Source organism: Thunnus albacares, chromosome 9 (assembly GCF_914725855.1).
Source record: "Thunnus albacares chromosome 9, fThuAlb1.1, whole genome shotgun sequence".
NCBI classification, from domain to species: Eukaryota; Metazoa; Chordata; class Actinopteri; order Scombriformes; family Scombridae; genus Thunnus; species Thunnus albacares.
Window position 1 is genome coordinate 32,164,155 of NC_058114.1, and position 26,120 is coordinate 32,190,274.

The window sequence follows — 26,120 nt, forward strand, 5'->3', positions numbered from 1 at the left end:
ACCTTGCACATATTGCTGTGTGAGGAGGTCCCCCCTTCTATTCCCTCTGTTAGTGGTTGCCCCCGGTTGTAGCTCAACACCAGCTCTTCTACAGGTATGAAGTCCTCAAGTGGAGGTCCCCATCCAGTAGCAGTGGCATCTGTCTTTTTTTGGTGGTGAATATGGTACATATTTACAGATCAACAACTATTTTAACAAATAAATTTCACATTTCATTATAACTACTTACCACTCTGGAAAATGTTTTTGCATTTAATTTTCAGTTGTTGCCACATTCTATTTTGGCTGTTGAGATGGGTCCTGTTGAGATGTAACAGAGAAGAATGAATATAGGCTTATTAGATCAGAAAGGCTTCAAACACTTCACTGAATTAAGCTGACACATGCATTGCAGTTATGTCAGTTCTCCTAAATTGGCCCTTACCATAATTTTTAACATACATCTGATATAATCTAGACTACTGATAATATAGCCACAGCCACAGTCTGTATCTGATGATCTGAATGTTCATTTATTAACAAATAAAACTAAAACAATAAGTAGGCTTGTATAATTTACGCATTTAATCTGTCAGCAATTTTTGCCAAGCCATCTCCCTCACCTTGTTAATTGTGGTGTTACTGCCCTTTTTGATGAAGACTCCTTTATATTCTTCATATAGTTCCATTAGCAGGTTTGCTCTGCGTCTGAGAAGAACATCGCTCTAGTTTTCCCTTCTTTTTAAGACAAAGTATCATCTTTTTGACAATCAACTGCTCTGGGCTGCTAATATAGTCCATGTACACAAGATTATTCAAGTCTGGTTTGAGTAGACGTTGATTATGCTGTAAGTGAGAGTGGACATTAATTCAAACCAGCTTTTTCAGTTGAACGCATATTTCATTGTTGATGGAATACCCCCCTGATCTCTCTGCTTCTGTTTATTTGTTACCTTTGTCCTGATGTGGCATTCCTCCAGCAAAAGGAGGAGCTTAGGGTTGACTTACCTATATACACAGGTGTGGTAACTGGTCAGAACCAACTCATCAGGATTCATGGGGGGAGATCAAAACTTAAGTCATAACTTCATATGTTCTATTCACTATAAATGATGTTAAATTATACAGAGCAAAGTTAAACATAGAAACTATTTACAGTTAATGTTATTTCTTTAATTTTGTGTTATGTGTAGTATTTCTCTTTTACCCCCCTTCTTGTCTTCATTGTCTGGCCAGACAGGTATAAATGTTTCCCTCAGTCCATGGGAGGTTAGAAAGAGCTGCTTTATTTTTCCTAAATGTTAAATGTGTTCACATTTGAATTGAAGTGATGTGTTTGTCATGGAAATTGGAATTTGGATAAATGAAACCTTTAAATTGCAATGTGCCTGATTTGTTTGGTCCTTGACATAGACATAACACTGAATACACAAAACATAACTCTCACACACCAGGATCTGCACTATTTAACTCTGTTTAACTACATACAAGCTGTCAGTTATACCCCATGCTCAAGTGTACATGGCAAACAGATTGAACGAACACTTATTGACATTCAAGCAATTAGCCCAGCTGCATAAACATCTGTGCATCCCTGACACAACATCATACTCCAGGGTATTGTAGTCTTCGTGCATGTATAGACCACATTATTAGGAACAAGGAATACAAAGGTGATATTAGGAATACCAGACAAATGCTGTCACATCTCATAACACCTTAAATTAAGCTCCTCAAGACCATTAATGCAAAACATGTCTCTCTGACCTTTTAGATATAAAAGTGGACAATTTAATACTCCAGTTTTTAATAACGTCCTTTCTTTTTTTGTGTGTGTGTGTTTTGTTTTACTCATATGGTCCATTTTGTACAGTATATTCATCATGTATTAATTGATGCAAAACAACAACATTAAAAAAACATGACAAGTAAATGAGATACATGACACAATGGTGAAGGCTGCTCTCTGTGGTGACACTGGACAGTTTGTTTAGCATGACTAAAATCCAGTACATATAAAAAACAACTCTAAAAGGGATCAGGTCAAAGACTTCAACCTAATGAGAGATAAAAATGGTGAGGTGACCCTACATTTGAAACGATGACGCAATGTACTTATTTAATATATACTACCTCATACATAATACCAAGTAATTAACATAAGTTTGTATGTGTTGTGATAATAAAATTCAATTGAATTGTCTGTTTATGCTGCAAAAAATTACTGACCAGATATTGTGTAATATCTGGTCAATATATATTTTTAAGCAAAGCATCATTCCATTTAAACCTTTATAAAAATACAAACATAAATAAAACAAACAAGCAAACAAACCTCATAGCAAATTCTAGTGGGTTTAAATAGGATTAAAATTAGTGCACAATTTTAATTATTGTTGCAATATATTCCCTGCCTGTTATGCATTTTTTTAAGTTGAGACACTCATATTAGTTTGAGTAACTATAATTTGAAGCCTTACAATTTATCAATTATTTGTCATGAATCATTTCATTACTAACATTGTTAAGTTATGAAGATGTGAACTTTCACAGAGTGCTGCAGCTGCACAGGCTGAAAGGTGATTCTGCAACATGGCTTTTTATTTGTAACTCCTCTGACAATCTGATTGCTGTGAAAACGGAAAACTGGCCAACATGAACATTCATGCTTGGGCTGAGATGAATGTTTGAGCCAGAGCCAAATGCATCTTGGGATGTCTGTTCACTTCCCAGCTCCTCAGCCAGCAGTGAGCGTGCTCATGACTTCTGACTTCCACACTGACATCTGCTTTCCGAACAGCCTGATCACCAACGCTTTCCAAGTAGAATTAACAGCAGATTCGCAAACTTCACCACACATTGCACATGCATTTACAATTGATGCAAAGAGTCTGACAGTACAGCATAGATTACGGTTAAAAAGGGCTCTCTGGTAGTCGAGTGTGAATTCCTCGGAGTTACAGTTTGACCATTTTATGCTACACGTGAAATGGCGCCACCTTCAGGCTCAGTATCCTCAGAAGAATTTGAACAAATGTTTATCCTCCCACAGGTCCTGCCTGAGAAAACAAACAGATTTTGAAAAATAAATGGTGCCATGTGTCTGATGGCAGCAAACAGAGCATCTCACTGAATACCAGACAGCCATCAGAGAGTCAGATTCAGGCTGGAGAGGACCGCTGTGTACAAAACTATAAAAACATGATGGATAAATATCAGGAAGGTCAAATGATGTTACCAACCAGGAGAGGTGTCCAGACTCATTACCACATCAAGGTTAAACTTAGCCTCTCCCCTCTCTTCCTTTTCTTTGTCCGTCCCCCTGTGGTGAGACGTAACATCTTCAATAGGCCCCTCCAGGATTACATCATCAATAAGACATTAGCATCCTTATGTTTCATCTCACTCACACATGCACACACACACACACACACACACACACACACACACACACACACTTACACACACACACACATACACGCATACAGGCATTTTGATGAGGACTGCTTGGGTGTCTTTTGATGAGACACAATTAGTAAATGAGTGGAAAACATCATTATTAACACTGCCTATTCACCCTGTAAACATGAGCTGCTGCAGTAGTGAAGGGAAGATGGAAGCAGAGAAGTGACCGTGACTCTGCATCATACATCTGGTATATATGATCTTATTTCCTGCTGGGGGGCTTTTAATTTGTGAGGAAGTTTGCGTCTTGAAGAATTGAGATCTTCCAGGTTTCAGTCAAATTTGAAAATATATGAAATTTAGTACTGGAGCTTTGGATCACCAGATGATGCAGCAGATCAGTCAGAGGTGGTTTCAGTCCTTGTTTGAGTAAAAAAGACTGAACTCAACTTCTCAATACGTATGTATGAAAGCCAAGGTTCCACTAATTTCTAAATGCAAACACTGATTTTTGATTTGAAGTTGATATTTGGTGCAGTTTGTATCCAGAATCAGTTAAAAGAGTACTCCACTGATTCAGCACTGCACTCTTATAACAGTCAGACTCATGATGGACAGTTCATCAAAGGATCAAAATCGATGCAGCAGAACCAGATATATCATCTTCATTATTCCACACATTCTTCTTCCTTGTCAAAACCTGGCACCTACATTACCCATAATGCAACTCAAGCTTCTAGTTTCAAACAGAGATGAGGAGCGTGCTACAGATGTCTGGTAACCTCACTTCTTTGTAACTCCACACTCCCAGATGGTTTTCATTTTCAAACTTATAGTCTTCAGCCCCAACCAATGCTGAGTCAAGTGACGTGACTTGGGACAGTAGACGCTTTATAGCTGATACCTACAACTCAAAATGCCTGGACTGATCCTGATCTCCATCCTGTGGATCGACTCAGGACACCTTTTCTTCACTTTAAATTCAAGATGTAGATAATTGTTTTTTTCCACCATTATTATAGGTTATCTTTTGTTAAACCTACTGACTTGCTGATTACAAATCTGTGCACATACAGTATTATTTCTATCCCATTCCACTCGTGTTATGAGTTTTTATCCCAGTGTGGATCATATATCATATATCATATATATCATATATATGATTCATATATGATTCTTATACAGAGGTGTGAGTAAATGAACTGCAGGGTCATAAAAATAAGCAGGCAGGTTAATGATATGACAGTGAGCATCAGCAGAGAGCCCCCCTACAGTCTTATCTCAAAAAACAACATTCACCTCATGTTATTTGCATGTGTTTTACCGCTGGACTGCTTCTGTTGAATTGCCCCAAACAGCCAAATTACCAACTGCACATTAGCTGTAAGCTAGTTAGCAACAGAAGCACCGACTGTGTCTGTGGGAGAGTTTCTGTGTGTTTGTGTTCAGTTCAGCCTCTGACTGAACTCAGGACTCACCAGAGACTCCTGTTCTTTCTGTTCTTTCCCTCCAGTCTCCTTTTTCCTCTCTCGTCTCTGTACGTTATGAAGCACATTCATAAAGCTCTGAGATATCTGCATTTTCAACTCACACAGATGCGTCTTCGCATCAATTTGCACCTCCCCTGTGAATTTGTGTCTTATTGTATTTTTCCATTGATTTTGTATGTAATCACGCCACCTCCATGAATCACTTTACATTCTGTCTGAACACACAGTCAGACTACTCTGACTGTGCTACCACACAGCATTTCCAGGTTGTTTTAGTAGAGACCTCTGACCACAGAGAAACATCTGAACATCCTCTGCTTCTTAAACAACTAAACTGCATCACTGCCAATATCTGGTAAGAAGAAGGACAGACAGCCTGACTGACCAAATCATTCTTTTATGATCGCAATGTTGTCTGACAAAATCAACATAAATGTAGATTAATGACAACAGCTATGCTGTATCATCAGCTATCGACAATTAAAATGAATCATGGAGAAAGTCAGACAGTTGTCTTCTTAACTTTGCTGCCACACAGTCGACTGACTGGACAGACACAGCCGGTTACTCTGCTAAGTGACAGCCTGTTATACCTCCATTCAGAGCTACTGTGTTTTAATGCAGCTGAATAAACAATATTGTTTTCATTTACATATTTTTCTGTCTCTGTTGTCAGACAACAGAACAAGTGTGAAATAGTGATTAAATCAATGCTCATAAACTCTACCTGTTAACCAGCAGTCACTCTCAAGCTGCTGCACTGAGATGATCAAATCATTATTTTATAATCGCAACATCTCTTGACAAAATGAACATAAATACAGTTCAATGACAGCAACTCTGAAGTGCATTCAGCTATATGGACATTTCAAATGATCCATCACAGAGAAGGTCTGAGGTGACAAAAAATCCTCAACAGTTTTGCACATGCTCAGTTTTCCCCAAACACACTGAAACACCAAGCTGACATTTTAAGCGTTATACACTGGAAATGAAAAGCTTTGTTTTGAGGCTTGAAAAATCCTGTTTTAGTCTGGACAGAGGGATGAAACGGAGAGAAAAAGATACATTTACGTTATTTATTTTAACAATCTAACGTGTGCATTGGACGGCAGAGACTCCTCTAGGCCACTACTTAGCTCACATACAGGCCAACCTAAAAGCAGCCCTGTCAGAATCAAATGCCAGAAAAAAAAAGAGCCCTTTTGATTTTAATGACCTTATGGCATTTAATGTAGCAGCACCCGGAGGACAAGCTTTACATTTAAACCCCCTCTACTGATAAAGCTGCAGCAGTACTGTGCTAAGGAGCATTTCAACCTCTCACAGCACTAGCCGGGCTGCAGACCTTCAGTCTAGATGACAAAAGCCTGATAGCAGACAGTTATATTGGTCTAAATGTTCAGTGTCAACTGAGAGTCACATTTACATTCAGGGCTCCTTTCACTGTGTAGAAAAGAATACAGCTGCTGAGAAGAAACAGACAGAAAAAGACCTTTCGAGGAAACATGGTGTGTTGTATGCTTTACGGCAAACAGACAAACAGCAAAATGAGGAGCGGACGCCCCATCAGTTAGAGCTCATCTGAAGCTGAAGCACTGAGCCAATGACAGGTCAATTCATCTGCTGCCTCTCCACTTTCATCAGCAGTGGCGCCACTTCCTGAGAGCACTGACCTTTTCGCACTTCTCCGCCGGAGCTGAAAAGCACCAGTATGTGTGTGAACATGAATGTGTGTGTGTGTTAAAGAGAGGCATGTGCAGAGTGAAAAAATATTGTTTTTGAAGAGAAAAAGTAAGAGAAAAAGAGATCTGGTGTGTGTTCACGTATTCAGGTGGAACAGTAGAACAGTTTGTGTGTGTGTGTAGAGGGAGAGGAGACACATAAGCGTGTGTGTGTGTGTGTGTGTGTGTGTGTGTGTGTGTGTGTGTGTGTCTGTGTGAGTCCTTGCACTGAATGCTAATGAATGACTCATCATGAAAGCAAACACACAGCAGACCCAAAGATTCTATCATTCCTGGGTTGACAGCACAAAGCGCCTCATGTACACATACACACACACACACACACACACACACACACACACACACACACACACACACAGTCGCTCTGTGTCACTCTAGTCTCCCTTTAACCTCGTCTGGAGTCTCAGTGCACTTGATCAGGTAGACGGTCCTGTCTTCAGATGCTGCAGTCTTCCTCTTGCATCAGCTCTGTGCTTCTAACAAGAGAAGGGCTGCAGGCAGTGAAGTGCATTCTGGGATGGACATCAAGGGTGTGACCTTGAGTGTTTAAAAATTGATTGTTACAGGGAAATTCCAGCATTTGTTGGTATTATATATCTGTCCATTATGACTAGAGAATGATTTGAGACCATTCTGCTAAAAGGAAAGCTTTAAGAGGTGTGCAGTTGTTGCGACCTTCACGTTGCTGTAGTTCACATTTGAAGGTGGTGAGTAAGATGCTGTACGTAGGCTGTATGTGGTGAAGCCTGGCCAGAGGCTCGAGGAAAGAGATTAGAGACTCCAGTGACTTGGTCAAACTCAGGGTTGTCTTATGGTGCATTCAGACTGGATTTCTCATTCCATTCATTGTTTTGTAGGGAATTAGCACCAGTAGATTTCACCAGGTAGATTCTGGTCATGTCTAAAATTCGCTCTGTGTTCTGTCCTGCTGACCAATCAGAAATAAGTGGACTTTGATCCCGCCCTCTCAGGCAAACCAAAGCATGAATAGAAATAAAGTAACTCAGATTTTTCCATTTTTCTATTTAACAGTTCATAGAACATTTAAAAAACAATTCCAAAATATGAATTCATTTTCTCAAATACAAAAATTGAGGTAGATTTTCCAATTCTCTATTATTGATTCTTTTCATATGGAAAATTGAACTGACATCAGTTACATGGACCCTAACCAGCAAATGTTATGGAGACACAGTGGACAGACAGGAACATTTTAGCATTCATATACAAATGCAGCCATTTTATTCTTAAAGTGTGTTTTGACAAAAAAAAAAAAAAAAAAATATGAAGAAAACGCTTTTATTATTATAATTAACCCTGGTAAGCGGTTGTTTTCCTTTCTTCAAGCAGAGATCTTCAGTGGATTTAAGTCATTTTTCAGGGGACGCTCATTGAAATCACACAGTGAGCAGCTTAAGGTCCTATAACCTGCAGTAAATACCCAGCCAGCATCTAAGCTTGCACAGCATGTGCTGTATTCACACGGCACAGCCAGCTTATGTAAATAGACATCTGGTTAGCTCTACGTTCACAGCGTCACCTCAAGGGAAAGCATCTCTTTCAGCATCCTTCATCCCCTCCATCCACTTTATTGCTCTCGACAAATATGTTTGTGCAGAAATTAATGTCACATACATGAAGCTGAGGCCTTGTGAAAAGCGACCTGCTCTGCATCTTTTCAAACAGAGCTACATGTGCTCCATAGCAGAAAAGAAAAAAAAAAAAACAAAAACAAAAAGGAATCTCCATTTTGACGGTAATTAATTTTGGCCTGTTTGCTGCAAACTTGAAAGAGGGATCCATTGATGAACAGAAAGGGGTGTGTTGTGTTTTGCAATCTCCCTTGAGCACCGAGCTTATCATGAAGAACACGCCAGAACAACAAAGTTTATATATGCACACAACGCGCAGTCACGGTATAAAAGAAAAATGAAAAAGCGAAGAGAATTGAAGCGGGAACTGAATGCCCTCGTCCTATCATTACTATGGTAAAACATGTAAATAACCTTAGCCTCTCTCTGCCTTTGATGTCCTCTGTGGTGAGTAAACACTCAGCTTAGCGGGATGTCGATAGTGTTTCTCACCTGTTTAAAGGCTCATAAGTAGCTGGAAGACCTCAGTGCCATGCAGCCATTTTTCTTCATTTGAGACATCGATCCACAGTCATTTGCAAACATCTCTCTCCTTGTCCCCCTCGTCTCCTGTCTTCCTGTCTCCCTCTCCCTTTGAAGGTCCAGTAGACAGTCCTGTGTCACTTTTGTCAGTTTGCCACAGGATTCATTCAAAGTGATGATGAAGCTGTAAAAGAACGAGAGGCCTGGCGATAGAGAGGAGGACAACATTTCAGTGCCGTGAGAGAGAGTGACAGAGGCAGAGAAAAATAGGAGTCTGTCCTAATTAAGTTCTCATCCATGTTAATTCATCTGGGCCTCGTTAGAGAGACCCAGACAGACAATACCTTCTCAGTCCTGGGAGAAACCTGGCAGCTGCTACCACAAGAAATCCATTAATTGATTCAGGAGCCACAGCTTTGTTGTGACAATGCTTCGCCGTTTGAGGAGAATTCGCTGTGCAAATGCCACCCAAGCCGATTGACAGGTGTGTTGAGGAGTTATTGTTGGCATCCTCATAATGAAGCGCCAATTAAACCTAAAAGAAGGATCAACAAAAGCTGGAAATGAAACCTGCTCTATAGCACAGACAGGTGTGTGGGGGTTGCCTGTATTCAGGATTCACCTGGATAAAAACTAGTAACTTACAGGTTTAGAGACGAGGACATTCAATGTGCATATGCTGATAAAACAACACAGCTTTACTAAGGCACAGGTTAGTCTGATAAAACAACTTCAAGTGGTAATCCTCATGTTTCTCATTTTTTTCTGCTGTCTCAGTCTTGATGCTCAGTGCTCTTTAGCTCCTTTCACTGTATTAGATCCTTATCTAATAGAATGCAAAATGTTTTTTCTAATGGCAGTTTTTCTGCAATAAGAAAGCTTGACTGTGTAATACCGCAGGGAAGTTGTTTCGGACCACTGTTATATTTTTCCCCCACCTATTGTTTATCTACACTGTCATAAAGGCCAAATGCTGCAAAATTATCTTTAAAAGTGCGATAATGTAAATACGCCACAATCAAAGTTAGTCAGAAAAAATAGTTATAAATGTATATTAGTTCAACGTCTGCTTCAGAGCCCCTACTAACAACCAACAAACTGAATTAATGATGGTATTAAAACTAGTTATTGATACAGGTGTCTAAGAATAGGTAATAAGGCAGCACCTGTTTAAAGGCCCTTGTCATGTTGATTTCAGTTGATACGGTAATTGAGTTATGCATATTCAAACAATTTGCACATATCATATTAGCATCAGCTCAAGCATTTTTGCTCAGAACAAGACTGTGGATTTTGTCCCCCATCACAGCTTTAACAAGTCTGCTCCACAGGTGTCCCCTCTGACCCGTTATTCACATGCACTTTGTTAAACATTGGTCTTGCTTTTAGCCAACAAAGATTTGAATCTAGCCTCTATGAATTTGACATTGAAAGGTTTTTACAAACCTTTGCTGTAAATGTTCAATCACAAAACACTAAATTCTGAGCATTCAGGTCGATTTTTTTCCACTCAAATATGAGATCATGATTTTCCCCCACAGTTCTTAGGAACACCATTTTTTTAATGATAAAACATTTATTGTAACCCATACTGTCTTTATGCAGAAATTTGTATTTATTGAATCACTGATACGGTTAACAAGTTGAAAACACATATACAGTAAGATATTTGTGTGATTTAAACAGCTGCCTACTCAGATTACGCGTCACTAAACGCAACAGAAAAAGACTTGGAGCATAAAAAAATCACAGCGGGCCTCCGTGAGACTGTCTTGGATTCGGTGTGGATTGACACATTTAATAAAATGGAAGCGTATCTCTTCCATGAGAAAACACTTTCATGTGAATTGACCACTACCTCTCTCCCACTATTCAACGGCTGTTAGAGACTGGATACTGTCATGTCCTCACACAGACAGCTGCTCTGATGACTTCCCCCTGTCCTGTGAACGAGCACCAACACCCCCCTCTGACTGGCTGGAATAGTGTTGTCACTGTCAGAGGACTTTTTTTTCAGTGCACACACAGAACAGACAGCTAGTGGACCATGAGGAGATATTTGTTGAATTTGACAGAAAGTTTATTGAACAATCTCTCTCCAGAATCACTGACTCCACCTTTAAAGGGTGACTGCTTTCACAATATTTGATTCATTAAGCAGGTATTAAGAGTTGCTTCAGTCCTGTGTGTAGCCTCTCTGTGGGCTAGACTGTTTAAAATGAAGTAGTTACTGATTAAAACAAACTGACAGGCTCATGTATTATTCCATAGTTCAGCTTAATCATAAATCTGGCCTCGAAATTTTTCACATTTCTGCCTCGACTGCTGCTTGACGCTTAACATTAATGTAAAATTAGAGCAGGCAGCACAACATGAAGAACATCTGCGGGAAGTCCTTAAGTAGTGTTTGTCCAGTAAGACATTAATCCCTTCTTTTGGCTAGCATCAGGTAATAAATCATGGCCTCTGAAGTCTTTTTAAAGCTCCTCTGGGTGTTTGAGTGGTCAGGTGATGAGGTTTTCTGCTGAGATTTTCTGGCATTTTTACAACGTTTTGGGTAGTAATTTGCAATGTTACTTTTACTTACAAAGTAACGTAGGTGTTTGTTAACCATCACCATCGTCTTTGAATCCGGTCTTGTGCTGAAGTCTGTTCCCCCCTCTAATAGTGCTTCCGTCCTGTTGGAATTGTGTTTCCCATAGCGCCACCTCTGCACTTGGGGTTAGGAATAAGGTTTGGTGCAAGTTAAAGGACATAAAAGAAAAATTGTGACGCTATCCTTTAAGGTAAGAGGAAACACATTGACAGGGAAACAGACTGACACAACACCGGCTCCACACAGCAGACTGCACTTTACTGTACAAGTAGTGTTTTTGTCAGAGCTCAGGGCAGATAGATATATTGTACTTCCTTGCCATCACGTGTTCCCCCAACTCTCACACATTTTTATTATTTTGAAGAAACACACGTTACATCAATGTCTTGCCCCTTCTTCCTGTGCAGTTTGTCACGTGCAGTAATGCACTCTTGTCAGTACAACTTAGGGGGATTTAGGTGCGTTTGTTTGCGATGGATCTCCCCTAAAACAAACACGGCAGAATTGTTGTCACATAAAACTGAGATCACACACAAGCCTGAATCGAGATTGTGGTTGTTTCGATTAATCGTGCAGCCCTAATACCCGAATACCACATCAGAGATCCTAAATCTCATTCGAGGGAGTAGCTAGTTCATCATTAGTCTGGCTTATAAACCAATCAAGACACAGCTAGTATGAGCAGAACAAAGAGGAAAAAAAACATTATCCCTAAACATCTCACCTTGGCATCAGGAATATCAGAGAAGATTCAGTTCCATTTCACACTCTGGTCATTCATTTGACTTCAAGTGAATGTGATATTTCTGGTCAGCTGCTGGTGGGGGTGGTGTCTGGCCTCCAGCTGTTGTAAATGAGCAACATTGACTCAACAATGATGATTGTGTGTAGAAGGAGGGGTTCAATGAACCAATTAAGGAAGCAATTGGTTGTGAAAGGGGAGGAGAAAAAGCGATGAAAAGTAGATCAGTGCAGGTCAATATGCTGCAGAGCTTTGTTCTTCATACAGCCTAGTGATGCTCTGAAGGTCAGCCATAGTCCACCAGGAGCCACACACATGCACGCAAGTGAACACACACACACACACAATTCCTATTCAGGGTTAAAATGGGTTGGGGATTATCCCAGGATGCACTGGTTAAGGAAGGAACACTGCAGCTGATACATTCCACACTGGTTCAAACATTTTTGACATTAACTATATGGCCAAAAGTATGTGGACACCCTTGTATCATGCTTTCCAGCAGATGTTGGAGCCTGGCTGCAGGGATTTGCTCCCATTTAACCAGCAACTAAGCAGCATCAGTGAGGTCCAACACTGATGTTGGGTGATAAGGTCTGGCTCACAGATGGCAGTTCATCTTGAAGGTGTTGGATGGGGTTGAGGTCAGGGTTCTGTGCAGGCCAGTCAATTTCTTCCACACCAAACTGGGAAAACCATTTCACAACTGACTGTTGACACAAGGTTGAAAAAACACTGTTGTCTAAAATAGCATTGCATGTACATGTATGTCACATTAAAGGACAAGTTCACAGTTTTTTTTTAAGTCTGTCTTAAAACAACAGTCAGGTGTCCATATGAACAGTGAAAGATGTTTTCCTCACTGTAATCATTCCTCCTGTTCATACTGACTATTAAAAGATCTTCAAATGTGTGTTCAATGTAATTGATGGGTGGTGTCCACACAGTCATTTAGTGCAAAAATTCATCGAAAAGTTGATGTGAAGCTTATATGAGGTTTCAGCAGTCTGAGTTAGTCATATCAAGTGGATATCTGCTACATTTAGTCTTTTTAGCATCAAATTCCCTCTTTGTGTTTCCTCAGACAGTGTTTCCCTGTTGAGCTGCAGTGGAAGTATAGTAACAAAAAGAGGGACTTTGACACTAAAAAGACTGTAACGTTGAAAGATATCTACTTGATTTGACTCATTTGGACGCTGAAGCTTCATATTAGCTTCAGATAAACTTTTATATACATTTTTACACAGAAGGAGGACTGTGGATTTTGGCCCCATCACTTACATTGTAAGTCCATTATAAAGGGATCTTCTAATGGTCAGTATGAACAGGAGGAATGTTTATAGCAAGAAAAACCTGTTTCAATGTTCATTTAGGCACCTGAGTGTTCTGTGAAGACTTGAAAAATTGTGAACCTGTCCTTTAAGAGTTTCCTTAAATGGAACTGACGGGTGCAGATGAACCCATGAAAAACAGCCTGAGACCATTATTACTGCTCCTCCAGACGTTACAGTTGGTTTTATGCCTTCAGGCAGATTTCTCAATCAGCAAAGACTTCAGACTGCTTACAATACTCCACACAGTCTCATAGAAGCACAGGCACTGAGACTGTTAACAACACTGGAAAACTAGGCCATATCTCCCACTTGTTTAACCTGAATCTTGATTGGAGTCAGGTCAGAGTGTGACTGCTCCCCTATTGTTTCCAGACTCCTAATCATTCACCATTACACAGTGGTCACATCTCATTAGTTTATATTTGCTATTTTGAGCCATGTTGGTGATATGGCTGTTGGGATGGCAATGTTCAGTCAGCCTTGTTCACCACTTTGGTCCATCCAATAGTTGTTGAGAAATACCTTAAGTGTTGAATGGATTGCCATGAAATTTTGTACAGACTCCTACTCCTAGTGACTTTGGTGATCCACTGAGTTTTCCTCTAGTTTAGTCTTGTAGTCTAGCTGGATTGGCACAACATTTTGTGCAGACATCCTTGGTTCCTAGATGATGTAACATAATGTATGACATTCCCCTCAGCCTCAGATGCACTTGTGGTTATTGCTAACAAACAAATGTTAGCATACATGCAACACGCTGACCTACAAAGGTTAATTATGGTAACATTATACCTTCTAAACATCAGTATGTTAACATTTTCATTGTGAGCAATGAAAACTTCTTATTGCCCCAAAAACGTAGCTTTTCCAAAAGAAGGACTTTCTGTCGCCCCCAACATTCTCTGTGATCACTCATTGTAGATGTATTTCTGAGCAGTTATTATATCTTTATATTATTTTTCTTCCATTGTCTGAAAACAGAGACACAAAAATAAGTAAATGAGAACATGCAACTATATAGTGAATTCAGCTACATTAAAAAATGAGACGTCATAGTGTAGACACAGTACAGCCTCACAGAGATGCTAACATGGCTGTAGACTCTCAGTCTTGTTAATCGAAGAATAACTCCTTCACCTGGCCTCAAATGATTCCACCAACCGTAAGATTGCAGTGCCCAGTTTCACCAAACAAGCTGATATTTACAGGCCACTGCAAATTCAGAGAGGTCCTGTTTGACTCATTTAAAGAAGAAACCTGGATGAGAAATCGGGAAAAGATGGCCTTGACAGTCTGATAGAAATACAGTACTACTGTTATGTGACAAATGTACTCTTTTTAAGTAAAGCCACTTTAGGGTTTTTGGACCGTTTTCTGAAAATTTTTTTCAGACTTTGGTAGTCTCAAAAATGACTAGTAGCAGTAGCAAAGCATGACAATGTCTGTAATCAACTGAAATTCTCACCAGTGCTGCTTCATTTTTTTGCTAAAGAAAAATTATGCCATTATAATCACACACAAAATTCTACACAGAGTGGCTTTAAAATGACAATAATAATAGTGGAGGCACGGCTACACTTGGCTTCGGAGATCAAACATCACTTTTAAACATACGGGGTTGAGTGTTTCCCAGCATTTCAACTAGATTTGCTGAAAGTTAGGATAATTTTTGTGTCATGGTTAAATTAGAAGAAGTTTTACTGAAAATGAAAACTTCTCTCACAGTAGAAAACACCTTCACATGTGGATGAGTCCAATCTCCACACACTCACTCTCCACTGAGGGATTTCAATGTCAAACTGCTCACTCTTTCCAGCCGTGTGTCCTCTGTGTAATCCGTTTGTGGTGGGGAAATGTGTTTCTCTCATATTCATGCACAGAGAATGAAGACATCTTGCTCAATCACAGTATTTAGTGATAATGCGCTGTATATTCACAGCAGTCTGCATCCAGGTTGCATGTTTTTGGACTGTCCTTCAGGATGGTTCCTTGGAGTCAGCAGACCCCTACCATTCCAGCTCCAGCCCCCCCTACATCCTCTTTTCAACTCATCTCCCTTTTCGTTTCAGCCCTTAACAGCCAGTCAGAGGCACTTTGAAGTGAAGGCAAAGGCAAATATGAAAAGAGTGAGTGTCCTCCATGAAGAGGTGCCTTTTCATCATGGCTATTCCCCAGTCTCGCCTTGCCTCGGGCCTGCATGGCACTCCACCTGCAGTTGCTAGCTGGCAGCCTGGCACGTCCCGCGCTTTATCCAGGAGACACAGATTATCTCCTAATGCTTTGAAGAGGCTGCATGTGAAGAGGACAAAACAGGAGCACCTCTGTTGCCAGCCCGCCACCATGACACAAACACTAATGTGGCTAAAATTAAAAGCTCACCGTTCAAAACACCTCGACTCAGTGTGAGGACGTCAGCCGACTCTGGGGTCGCTAATGTGATTATAGTTAAGCTAAGGGCAAGAGGACACAGTGGAGGTCTGGCTGTGCAGGAGCTGTGTGAACTCACTGCACAGAAATGTGGCACCCTTTTTAATTACAACTGTTACAACGTTTTAGCTGCGTCAAAGTTCAGAAATCCCCTTTTTTCCCTTTTTAAAATTCTCTGCTATTTAATTTCCTCCTAATTCAGTTTCATGAACATTAATAACTATCAAGGAAGCACTCATCCTGCAGCCTTCCTTTGATATTTGTCAGATACTTGTGAAAGTAATTTAGAGCCTGTTTTGGAACATTGCAAACACATCAGTGTACTGAACTCACTATCACACCCTCTCCCAGCACACAGAACCAAGTAACCTACACACATACTCTATGTTGTAATTAGGTTGATTATTTTGTGACATTAATCACAGTTTTTTGCTCTATGCATACTATGTACACATTACACCACCACATTACATATGGTTAATGGTCATACATTCTTCTGGTACTCTCAGTCATCAATTCAGTCTAATCACTATTTCCTGTTCCAAGTTTTTGTGTTGCAGACCCACTAAGAGTGTGTTTTAGATTGCTGACACTAACAGTAGTGTTACTTACTTTCTGCTAAACCAGCAATTAAATTGGCTACTTGTGTTATATTGTTATTTACATTTAGGCATATTCTACGGTGGCCCTGAGGTGCAAAACACAACATATCACAAAACACATTTCGAAACAAAATTTCAGAAAACACAACATTTCAGAAAACATAAGATTTTGGCAAGCACAACCACATAGGGAGAGCAATTCTTGGCTGTGATTGGACAAAACCTAAGTCAATCCAGAGTTCATGTCATGATTTGTGAAATGTCATTGTGTTTCACACCTCAGGGCCACCATACTATTCCCCTGCAAACTGAGTCTTTTTACACATATTCTGAACCACTTAACAAAATCTTTAAGACCATCAACCCCCCCTTGGCTCCAGGGGCCTGAGTACATGCTCATTTCCCAAAGTCATAATCCATCTATGAATGTGCTCCCATATATGGGACTCAGATTACTAAAACTGTAATTGACAGTTTTGATTTTCTGCAGATGTAAATAATCTGTGACTCCATTTGGGACTTGTTATGGGTTATAAAAAAGGCCACTAAGTGTTTGATCATGTGTTTTTTTTCCCCTCTAGGCACTGTAGCTTCACAACATCAGAGTATCATGGAAAGTCTACTTTCCAATAAAGCCCTGATAGTTAAAATATCTAATACAGTAAATATACTTGGCAATAGATAATTGGATATCAGATGCAGGGATGTGCTATGTTAAAAGCAAGTTTTAATTGCTTTTTGACTCAGTGGAGACTTTGATTGGCCTCTTGTGTGTATGTGTGTGTAATGAACAGCAACCCTCTCAACAACTTTGAGGTATGAGAGCTCCACAGTGATTACTTGTTATAATGGGGGAAAAACAGTAAGAGTAACTGCAGCCAGTCTAATAATCCTGCTGGCACTGCAGATTTTTAAGGCCAAGGCTGATATTTGATAAAATATACAATAGATATTGTGATAAATTAATTTTGATAGTTACAATGGCCTGTCACTAGTGACTATACAGCTACAGGAAAGCATTTTCCAACCACTACTTGTGAGACTTAAGCTGCCAGTATGCTTCATCAGAGAACGCTTTTTATGCAAATAGTGATTTGGAGGACTTGTTGGGAAAATGATCTTTTGTCAGCTGTCTTGTTTTTATTTTTGTTTGACTTGGAATGACATATTACAGAAGATAAAGAAGCTCAAACTGGCGACTCATTACACCTATCAAGAGTAACTGCACTTTGGCTAATAATCCAGGTTGCGCTGCGATTTAGTGGAAGTTGTGTACACTGGCTACATCCTTTGCAGTATGATAATTAACACAGTAGAGTGTGGTCAAGTATTACCATCTACCCTACGTATAACCAAATTGTGATGCAGCCAGAAGTGCAACAGACTAATCATTTAACATGAGGGTCAGCACAGCAAAGCTTTTCCTCTCTACAAGATTTAGTGCAAAGTTGCTGTTTAAAATAACCCGAATTAGCCTTTGATCCATGTAAGTGACTGCTAATGAGAACTGATACTGATATTAACGGGTACAATCACATTTGGTAAAGGGCAGGTCGAGCTCCATGGTGAGAAACTGCTCGTGTGCTGGAGCAAGACACTGACTCCTGAAGACACTAGTTTGTAAATGATTCTGACCTCCCTAAAGAGGGAAGCTAACCTATTTTATTCTGCATTGATCAATAAAGAATCACAGCATTAAAAAGAGAATTTCCATGGTACTATGAGCCAGCTCCCTGGTCTCATTGTTACAAGATTATACAGGCACTTTTACATCTTATCACAGGCAATCTCTCCCTTAAAAAATACCTGCTGGTTACCCAATTTGACCCATTTGTCAGTATTTCTGGACTGGGTTTACTTTCTTCAAAAGATCCAACTGACTCTGTTGGTTCAAAAGTGAATTTTAAACAGCAGCTCTGATTTATGAAGAGAAGGGAAACTGGGAAAGTGCACTTTGTCTAGGGAGATCCAGAAACTTCTAAACCAACTCCTACATCAAATGAGCAAGAAGTACAGACGAGTACTGAGGAGCATTCATGAGCTTGCTTCAAAGTAGTATGCATATGCATGTATGCAACAAGCCCTCAAAGATCCAAGACTCAAGTGGAAGCTCCAAGAATATTTCACGAATCAAACATGTACTGAAGCAGCTTAATTGGTGGATTATCGATTATATCCAAGATTGCAAGATTCTGCCATTGTGGCAGAATTGAGACCAGCTTTTACAAGATTAAAATTGGCATTTTCTTATGATGAAATTCACTTTTTGGAGTGTTTTGTTTGACTTTACAGGCACACAAATACACACAAAGTAAACATTATTCCAGGACATCAAGAGGAAATAAAAGAATTTATTTTCACACAAATGACTACATATTTAGTCAGAACCCCCTACAAATGAATGGAACGAATCATTTTTTTATGTTCTGTTGATAAAGGACACATACACAGGAGTAAGAAAAAGCTTAAATCTTAAGGTACACGTTTAAGTGCATTTAATACAGAGATTAAACAACAGGAGACGACTGAAGCTCAATGAAAATAGCATCAGAGAAACGACAAATATAAAAGTGGAAAAAACATAAATAGAAAGAGAGAAGAAGAAAACGAATATAATATTTATTATTCAAGAATAAATATGCACACTGATGTTGCATCCCTTCTTGAACATACACACAGACACAGTAAAGACACTGTAAAAAGATCTTTTAAAACGTGGACGGGTGTGCAGGGAAGAAGAACATAAGTTGTCTCTGTGTGCTTTTGTTCTCCTCAACCTTACCTCTTAAATCAGACATGTTAAAATAGAAGCTTTATAAAAGCTGCAGGCCAAGTTTACATTAAGAGGGTGGGTTACTTACAATAAGTAATATTATTATATTAGGTGAAATTAAGTCTACCCCACTACAATAAAACATTAAATGTCAGTTAATATAAAGGTCTCTCACAGAGTAAGTTAATAAAAAAGCCACAACGCAGTAAAGGGCAGGAGAGGTCAACCTTTCGACTTTACTAGTACATAAAACACAACTATCTTAGCAGCCTGCATTTGTTAAATAGATATACCTCAACATTTAAAATTAAATGTTATTTTACTTTACCAAGGCACAGTGAAGTAAAACTAGTATTTACACCAGAGGACAGACTTGGTGTTTACTTGGTCTGCAATTAAAGTTAACACACTGAACAATGCTAACAAGCTGAGCAGGCATCATAAGAACAAAACAATGTAACAAGTGTCTGGTAAAGCACAATAACAAATCAATATCCATTAACAAATGCAGACAAAGAGCAGAGCATCCTTCATTTTGTCAGGGTACAGCGAACCTTTCCAGAAGCGGCGATATTCACACACCAATTACACCTAGCATGGTGCAGTACCATTCCAGTTAGTGCCTGATAATACAGTCTTAATTCAAGGATTGTACATGTTCGGAAAAGTCGCACCAGACTGCCTTGTCAGATCAAGAATGATAATATATTTCCCTGTGAGCTCTCAGCAACACAGACTCGTTTGAGCTGAATGTGTCACATGATAGAAGTTGATGAACAACTGGTTTTAATCCTACTTGGCCAAGTATCAGCTATGAAGCACTTGGAGACTGGACAATTCTGATACTGCCACATATCAGACTGATATATGTCTCTAGCTTCAGTGCAGTATTCCAATATAGTTCAATGCCACGTCTTCTGGATGTGGATAATCAGTGCAGAGCTCCAGTATGGACAAATACTTGTTTGCCATACTTTACAGGTAGCTTTAATTTTATACACACAGACCTGTCTGGTCAGATCTTGCTGTTAGCAGCAGTCATGGCAAAGGTGGCAATAAAAAAGATGAATTGGCCCCTGCTGGTTGTCCAAAGCAGCTGGATCTCAGAAGAGGTGGGTTGTCGATCGACTGAATGTGTGGTACTTTCTCTCAAACATGGAAGGCAGGTTGACCATGGAGGGGGAATGGTGTGCCTGTAAAAAAAAAAAAAAGAGCATGAAGGAGAAGTGAGAAAAACCTGGGATAAAATGTTAACCCAACTTTGATGTTAAAGGATTATTCTGGTTACTTAAAACTTGGCTCTCGCTTCCATGCTTTTAGCCATCCTCCCTATTGGTAATAATAATGTTGTACTGTCCATGTTCATTGCTGAGATCCAAGAAAATGGCTACATCAGAGAGGTCCAATGAGTCAAGAAACATGAGCAGTTAAGAAAACCAAACCCCCACATTAGAAATGTTTATTTGGAAGGGAAACAAAGGCAAACAGTAAAATAAACTAGAAAAGGCAATTTCTGAAGAAATTGCGTTGTGAATACTGGCTGCTGAAAGGCTTGCGCTAAACTGCATTGCTGGCTTTACTTTGGATGAAGAAGCTGAAGGAGTATGAATGATATGGAAAAGTGGGAGATTGGTTGTCAAATCATGAAATCTTAATTAAATGTGTTGAATAGTTTCAAAAAGTATGAATGGGATTATAAAGTTGAATAAAACTCATAATGTATGAACATATGTGGAACATCTTAAGGTTTGAATGGAGTATGAATCAGTAGAGGAGAGTTGAAGATGTAAAAAAAAGTAGCTGATGCAGTATGAAGAGTTGACAGGCTTGCACTAAACTGCATTGCTGGCTTTACTTTGGATGAAGAAGCTGGAGGAGTATGAATGATTTTGAAAAGTGGAAAATGGAAGTTCAAATCAGGAAACCTTAATCACCTGGATTTAATAGTTTCAAAAAGTACGAATGGAGGAGATGAGGAAGGGGAGCAGGAGAAGGAGAAGGAAGAGGAGGAGAGAAGAGGAGCACAAAGAGGAGGAGGACAGAAGATGTAGAAGAGGAGGAGGACAGAGGAGGTGGAAGGAGGAGAAGGGGGAAAGAATAGGAATAAGAGCAGGAGAAGAAGAAGAGAGAGGTGATGAAGCCTTTGTATGTGGATGACAGAGGTATGTGTGAATTGTGAATTAAAACTGAAACAGCTGAATGCTACTGACAGTTAAAAAGGACCAACTGCCAAAAACACCTGAACATCAATCCACCAATCAGAACAGAGACTGAGTGACAGGTTGCTATGGTGACACTGCAGCCCTGTGTCAAAGGGGAGACAATAACCCAAAGAAGCAACAAACAGGCCTCGAGCAACTTCCTATAACTCAAAAACAAAGAGTCACATCGAAAAAATTTCTTGGGTATACGCGTCCCGAGACTTCATCAGCGATACTCATGTGGGATATGTGTTTGTGTGATTTAAAATGAAGGAGCTATCTCAATTCAAATGTCACCCTCATCTCTCTTTTTAACAGGGAAGATGAACAGTTCAGATTACATTGGAGTCTATGAGATTGTTAGACAGCACTCTTGGCGCTTTTGTTTGAGTCTTATTTTAATGGAAGTAACACTGGATGAGAGAGGTTTGTCTACATTTTTTTTGTATAAATTATGCTTGTAGAGTGGAAGCTGTGGGAGTAAAGAGATAATGTCTTGAAGATTTTTGATAAAATCTTCAGGCCTATACAGTGCCTGATGTCAGGAGTGACATCACGCACTCTCGGTCTGAACATTCCATGCAATACACACTAATGTAAAAACCTGAGAAGGGCTGAAATTTTCATGAAACTTGAACTGTGATTGTGTGAAAACATATGAACGTGAAACATATATCAAAAAGATGAATACAATTTTAGTAGTTGAAAGTCTTGTGACCTGTTTAAAGTTGAAATGAAGTCTCTAGCTGAAAGTATGTGGAAGTAGTTGAAGTTGAAAGTGGACTGGGTTGAAGAGGATTTGAACATTCCGTCCATTCATTTGAATGAAGCAAAATCACTGAAAAACATTGAATATTTCAGAAAGTATGAAGGGTATGAATGAGAAAAGGAATAGCAATAATGTCCTAATTGAGCTGAACATAATGATGTTTGAATGAAGTTTCTAGGTTGAACAATGTGGAAGGAGATAGGTGCCAAAAAGTGGGCGGAATAATAATAAAGGTTATAGAATAACATAGGTTGAGAATGCTTTCCAGCATTCACAACAATAATTGATTTGGATAAAGTGTTTTACTCCATCCTTCAGTTTACAGACGCATTTCCTGGTTCAACTTTGACCTACTGTACTTAATGTGGTTGTATGTACACTAGAGCTCTCACTTAAAAAAAGTCAACGGTCATTTTCTGCATATTTTTGTCAGCGTATCAGTTTTAAAATTTGCAGAAAGTAATGGAACAAGAATGAGGAACTATAGTGAGCTGTTTGTCAGTGAGTTACCCAACTTCACTGTGCCCTGCTGTTGTGTGGAAAAATACTTGCGCTGTGTTCAGCATGAAATCACATCACTGTTGTAATTACGCTACCTCTCTTTAGTGACAAGCTAACAGGTTAGCTGAATTATAGACGTCAATCATGTCCATCTGTTCATCAATATGAGGATGGCAATTCAGTCTAATTATAAGGCTACTAACAGGTGACTTTGGATTTGTTCATTGCTTCTCAGATTGGTTGGAGTCATGTTTATTCATTCACGGCTCACTAGTTTCCTCCATTTTAAGTAAACGGCTTTGCCTGTTGCTCCTATCAACTGTGAATTTTGAATTTAGACAGATCATCGCATCAAACACTTAATATTTTCTCCATGTTCAAAAGACACTGAATTTCACATACAAAGAGAGCACACTGGTGTGCGTACAGTTTTCCAATTTGAGTTCACTGATTTTTGGTTATGTTAATTTGACAAAACTGTTAGTTTGTTTACAACCTGTCTGATCTTTAGACTGCTCATGTTTGTTGACCTGTTGCACTTGGTTGTAGTAATGTCTCTGCAATCCCCAGTTCCTCAGCAGTTCCTTTGATTAAGTGCAATGTAAAGCTCAGCTGTGCAATACTGCATAGGCAGACCCGTAGATATTTATACATCTATAACACAGAGACAGCACAGTATTTAAGGTGTAGGGAAGAATGTCAGAGGTGACTATTGTTTTGCACTTTTCATTTATTGCCTGTTTTTTTTACAACCTAACAGGGAACAACAGGTTACGGAGAGTCCCTTGAGAGCATTTCACATGTGTCAGTAGCTCAGCTTTATCTCTGGGGAACACCCCTTACTCCTGGAGTGATGTCAAAATAAAGAAATGTGCGTCATGTAGCAGGTGGATGTGACTCCCCTCGTTGAGACCTGTTGATAGACGTAACAGCGGAGCAGAGGAGAGACATTGAGATAGCGACCTGCATGCTGGTATTTAACATGATTTTTTTTTTACCGTCCAAAAACCAAGAATTTTAATATTCATAAAAACCCACTATTTGTGCTTTTCCGAATGCCGTATTCAGACTCAGCTCCACCCCTAGTGTTAATGTATGTGTCATGTTCACTCAGCCATTCAGCTCAGTTCCACACCAGAATCCGAACTCCCTTTCAAGGTGCACTTTTAAAAGCCTGTGCAGCAAGACAGATTGTCAAGTGAGCATCTAGATTGCAGTCAGGAGTGTGTGTGTGGGTGTGTATGAAGGACAAAAGGTTGGTTTATGTGCTTCAGCCTCATTTTAATTACTGAGCACACAAAGACAAACGCTGTTACTAGCGCCTCGCTGCCTTCCAAGCCAAACCTTGGCACTGAACTAATCGAGACAGGCAACCTTTGCCAACACAATCACACTTCAGTAGCTTTCCACCTGGCTTTTACACGAACACACACACACGCACATTAAGTGCTCGTTCTCCCTCTGTTTGTGTTAGCAGATGAATGGTAACTAGTGAATGGCGGCCTTGATTACATGTTAGTGAGTGGTGCTAGAGGGGTTCAGAAATACAGAGGATGATAAGGGCTGAATGAATGAGCAGATTAACATGCTGCTTTCACTGGAGAGGGGGTTAAGGGGAGCAATGGTCACACTGCAAACATATCTGACCCTCATTACACACCTGCCATAACTAAACTCGCCTGCTAATGAACACTTGTTTTGTGTGAGTGTGCATGAAAATGCCTCCATTTGAGATTCAGTCAGCACACACACTCAAACACACACACACACACACATCAACAGATTGTCTCTGCTTCCAGTGATATATTGCTGGTGTCATGCAGAGGTGTTCTCACTCTCAACACTAAAGTTTACCCAGATGTGGTTTTTATTGGAGCGAATTAATAGGGGCTGATCACAACACTGTTACAGCAGTCTTTTACCAGCTCCATGGGCTGTACATCAAACCTGAGGGAGCGTCACCAGTATCAACAGTCTGATAGACTGCAGGAGGAAAGCAGTGTGGTAATGCCATGTGAGAAGGAAGGTACACCGCAGAAACTTCTCTTACAGGTACAAAGGCACCTTGACGAGCAGGGGGTTGTTGGAGCTACACATTAATACATTTATAGGTTCATCAGATGCTAAAGCACTGCACAGCGGTTTGTAATACTCACATACACATTGGCCAACATAGCGCCTTGCCACATGATGCCACGTTGCATTGCAGTAAAAGTGGAACCAGGTTCAACTTTTTTTTTGCAGGGGCTCTCTGCGTTGGCACCCCTGCTGTGTCAACACACTCCCCCCATTCAAATGAATAAGGGGGCTGCATTTTCGCACGCAGAGCTAATGTAAGTCTGAACGCTGTCTAAGCAAATTAAAGAAAGGATCACTTCAAACCTTCTGCTCACCACAATCACCACTCTCCATCACAATGAAGAAAACATCATAAAGCAACTGCAACTTGTATCACAAGTAATTGAAAGAATGATGTATTATATATAATGAAAGCACAATGCAGCCTGATCATGTACAATAAACCTGTCTAGTGTTGTGGTTGATCAACAGGTGAAATTTGACACTAAACTATTATCAAAACCTACGCTGGAGATATCTGTGGGACTCCCACTAACCATATTTAAGTATAAATCCAGCTCAACGGCTCACACAAAATTTTCTTCAGATGTGTATTGGACTGTAAGCGCTGCAAAAATGCTACCGAGTATAGACATGACTGTGGCTGAATGTGTGGAGTGCAGATATTGACACTGCCTGTGCGGTGTGTTTGTCTTCACATCTTCAGTTGATTGTGACTGATTGAGCCGATGGTCTTTACTCAGGCTCTCTTTTTTTCCTCCCCCAACATCGCAACATGCCGCTCTGGTTCATTAGTCATCTCAATCTGACAGATCCTAGTGTATTTCGTCTCTTGATTAATTTTGTTACTAGGCAGCCTTTGTTGTGTTCAATGTCAATGGGGTGGTCATTACTTGGCAAGGTGGAGTGCCTCATCAATACGGGAAACACTGGTTTACTACAAACTGAGCATACAGATGGACAAGCAGGTTTCTATAGATGTTTTACTGATTTTTTCCCCCACTATCCCACGCAACTGCTAACGATTGGAATTCATGAATGTAAACGGACCATAGCTACCACATAACCCGACGAGCCAGATGGTTTGTTACACAGAACCATCTGAGAAGTAGTCCTTAAAAGCTGTTTGGAAAAGAACAGGCACCTTCAAAAAATACTTGGCAGGTGATTGGATGATGAACCATCTGTCTATCACCATCTATCATGGGCACCGCTTCTCACTGTCATCACACCTAAACCATGTCCGTAGCTTCCAGTAGTTCTAGGACGCTGATTGGTCTGAACCACTGGTGGTTTGGCCACAAGCCCATAACTTGAAGCCTGACAAGATGGATTCTCACGTGACCTCACGAATCCAGCTGCC

The 26,120-nt window shown here is 39.9% G+C and overlaps 1 protein-coding gene and 1 long non-coding RNA gene across 8 annotated transcripts in view; both read right to left on the minus strand.

The window, feature by feature from the left end:
- Positions 1-1,902: 1,902 nt before the first annotated feature.
- On the minus strand, positions 1,903-12,138 carry LOC122989244. Of its 2 annotated transcripts, XR_006404989.1 has the most exons (4): positions 12,054-12,131; positions 9,078-9,268; positions 8,704-8,936; positions 1,903-3,038 (listed from the first exon to the last, which is right to left on the minus strand). It is a non-coding gene; the product is annotated as an uncharacterized LOC122989244 (long non-coding RNA). The 2 variants fall into 2 exon arrangements; XR_006404991.1 differs by lacking the exon at positions 9,078-9,268 and having other exon boundaries at positions 12,054-12,138.
- A 6,627-nt stretch (positions 12,139-18,765) lies between these two features.
- Positions 18,766-26,120, minus strand: part of ect2 (epithelial cell transforming 2) — a 57,658-nt gene continuing 50,303 nt past the window's right edge. For 4 of the 6 annotated variants that reach the window (XM_044361780.1, XM_044361781.1, XM_044361782.1 and 1 more), the window contains one exon: positions 20,312-20,400. Coding sequence is in view for 2 of the 6 variants with exons in the window: in XM_044361783.1 (XP_044217718.1) it covers positions 20,311-20,400 (90 nt within the window). In the remaining 4 variants the exon portion in view is untranslated. Of the gene's footprint in view, positions 20,401-26,120 lie in introns of all 6 variants that reach the window. The other 2 variants (XM_044361783.1, XM_044361784.1) reach the window with 1 other exon arrangement.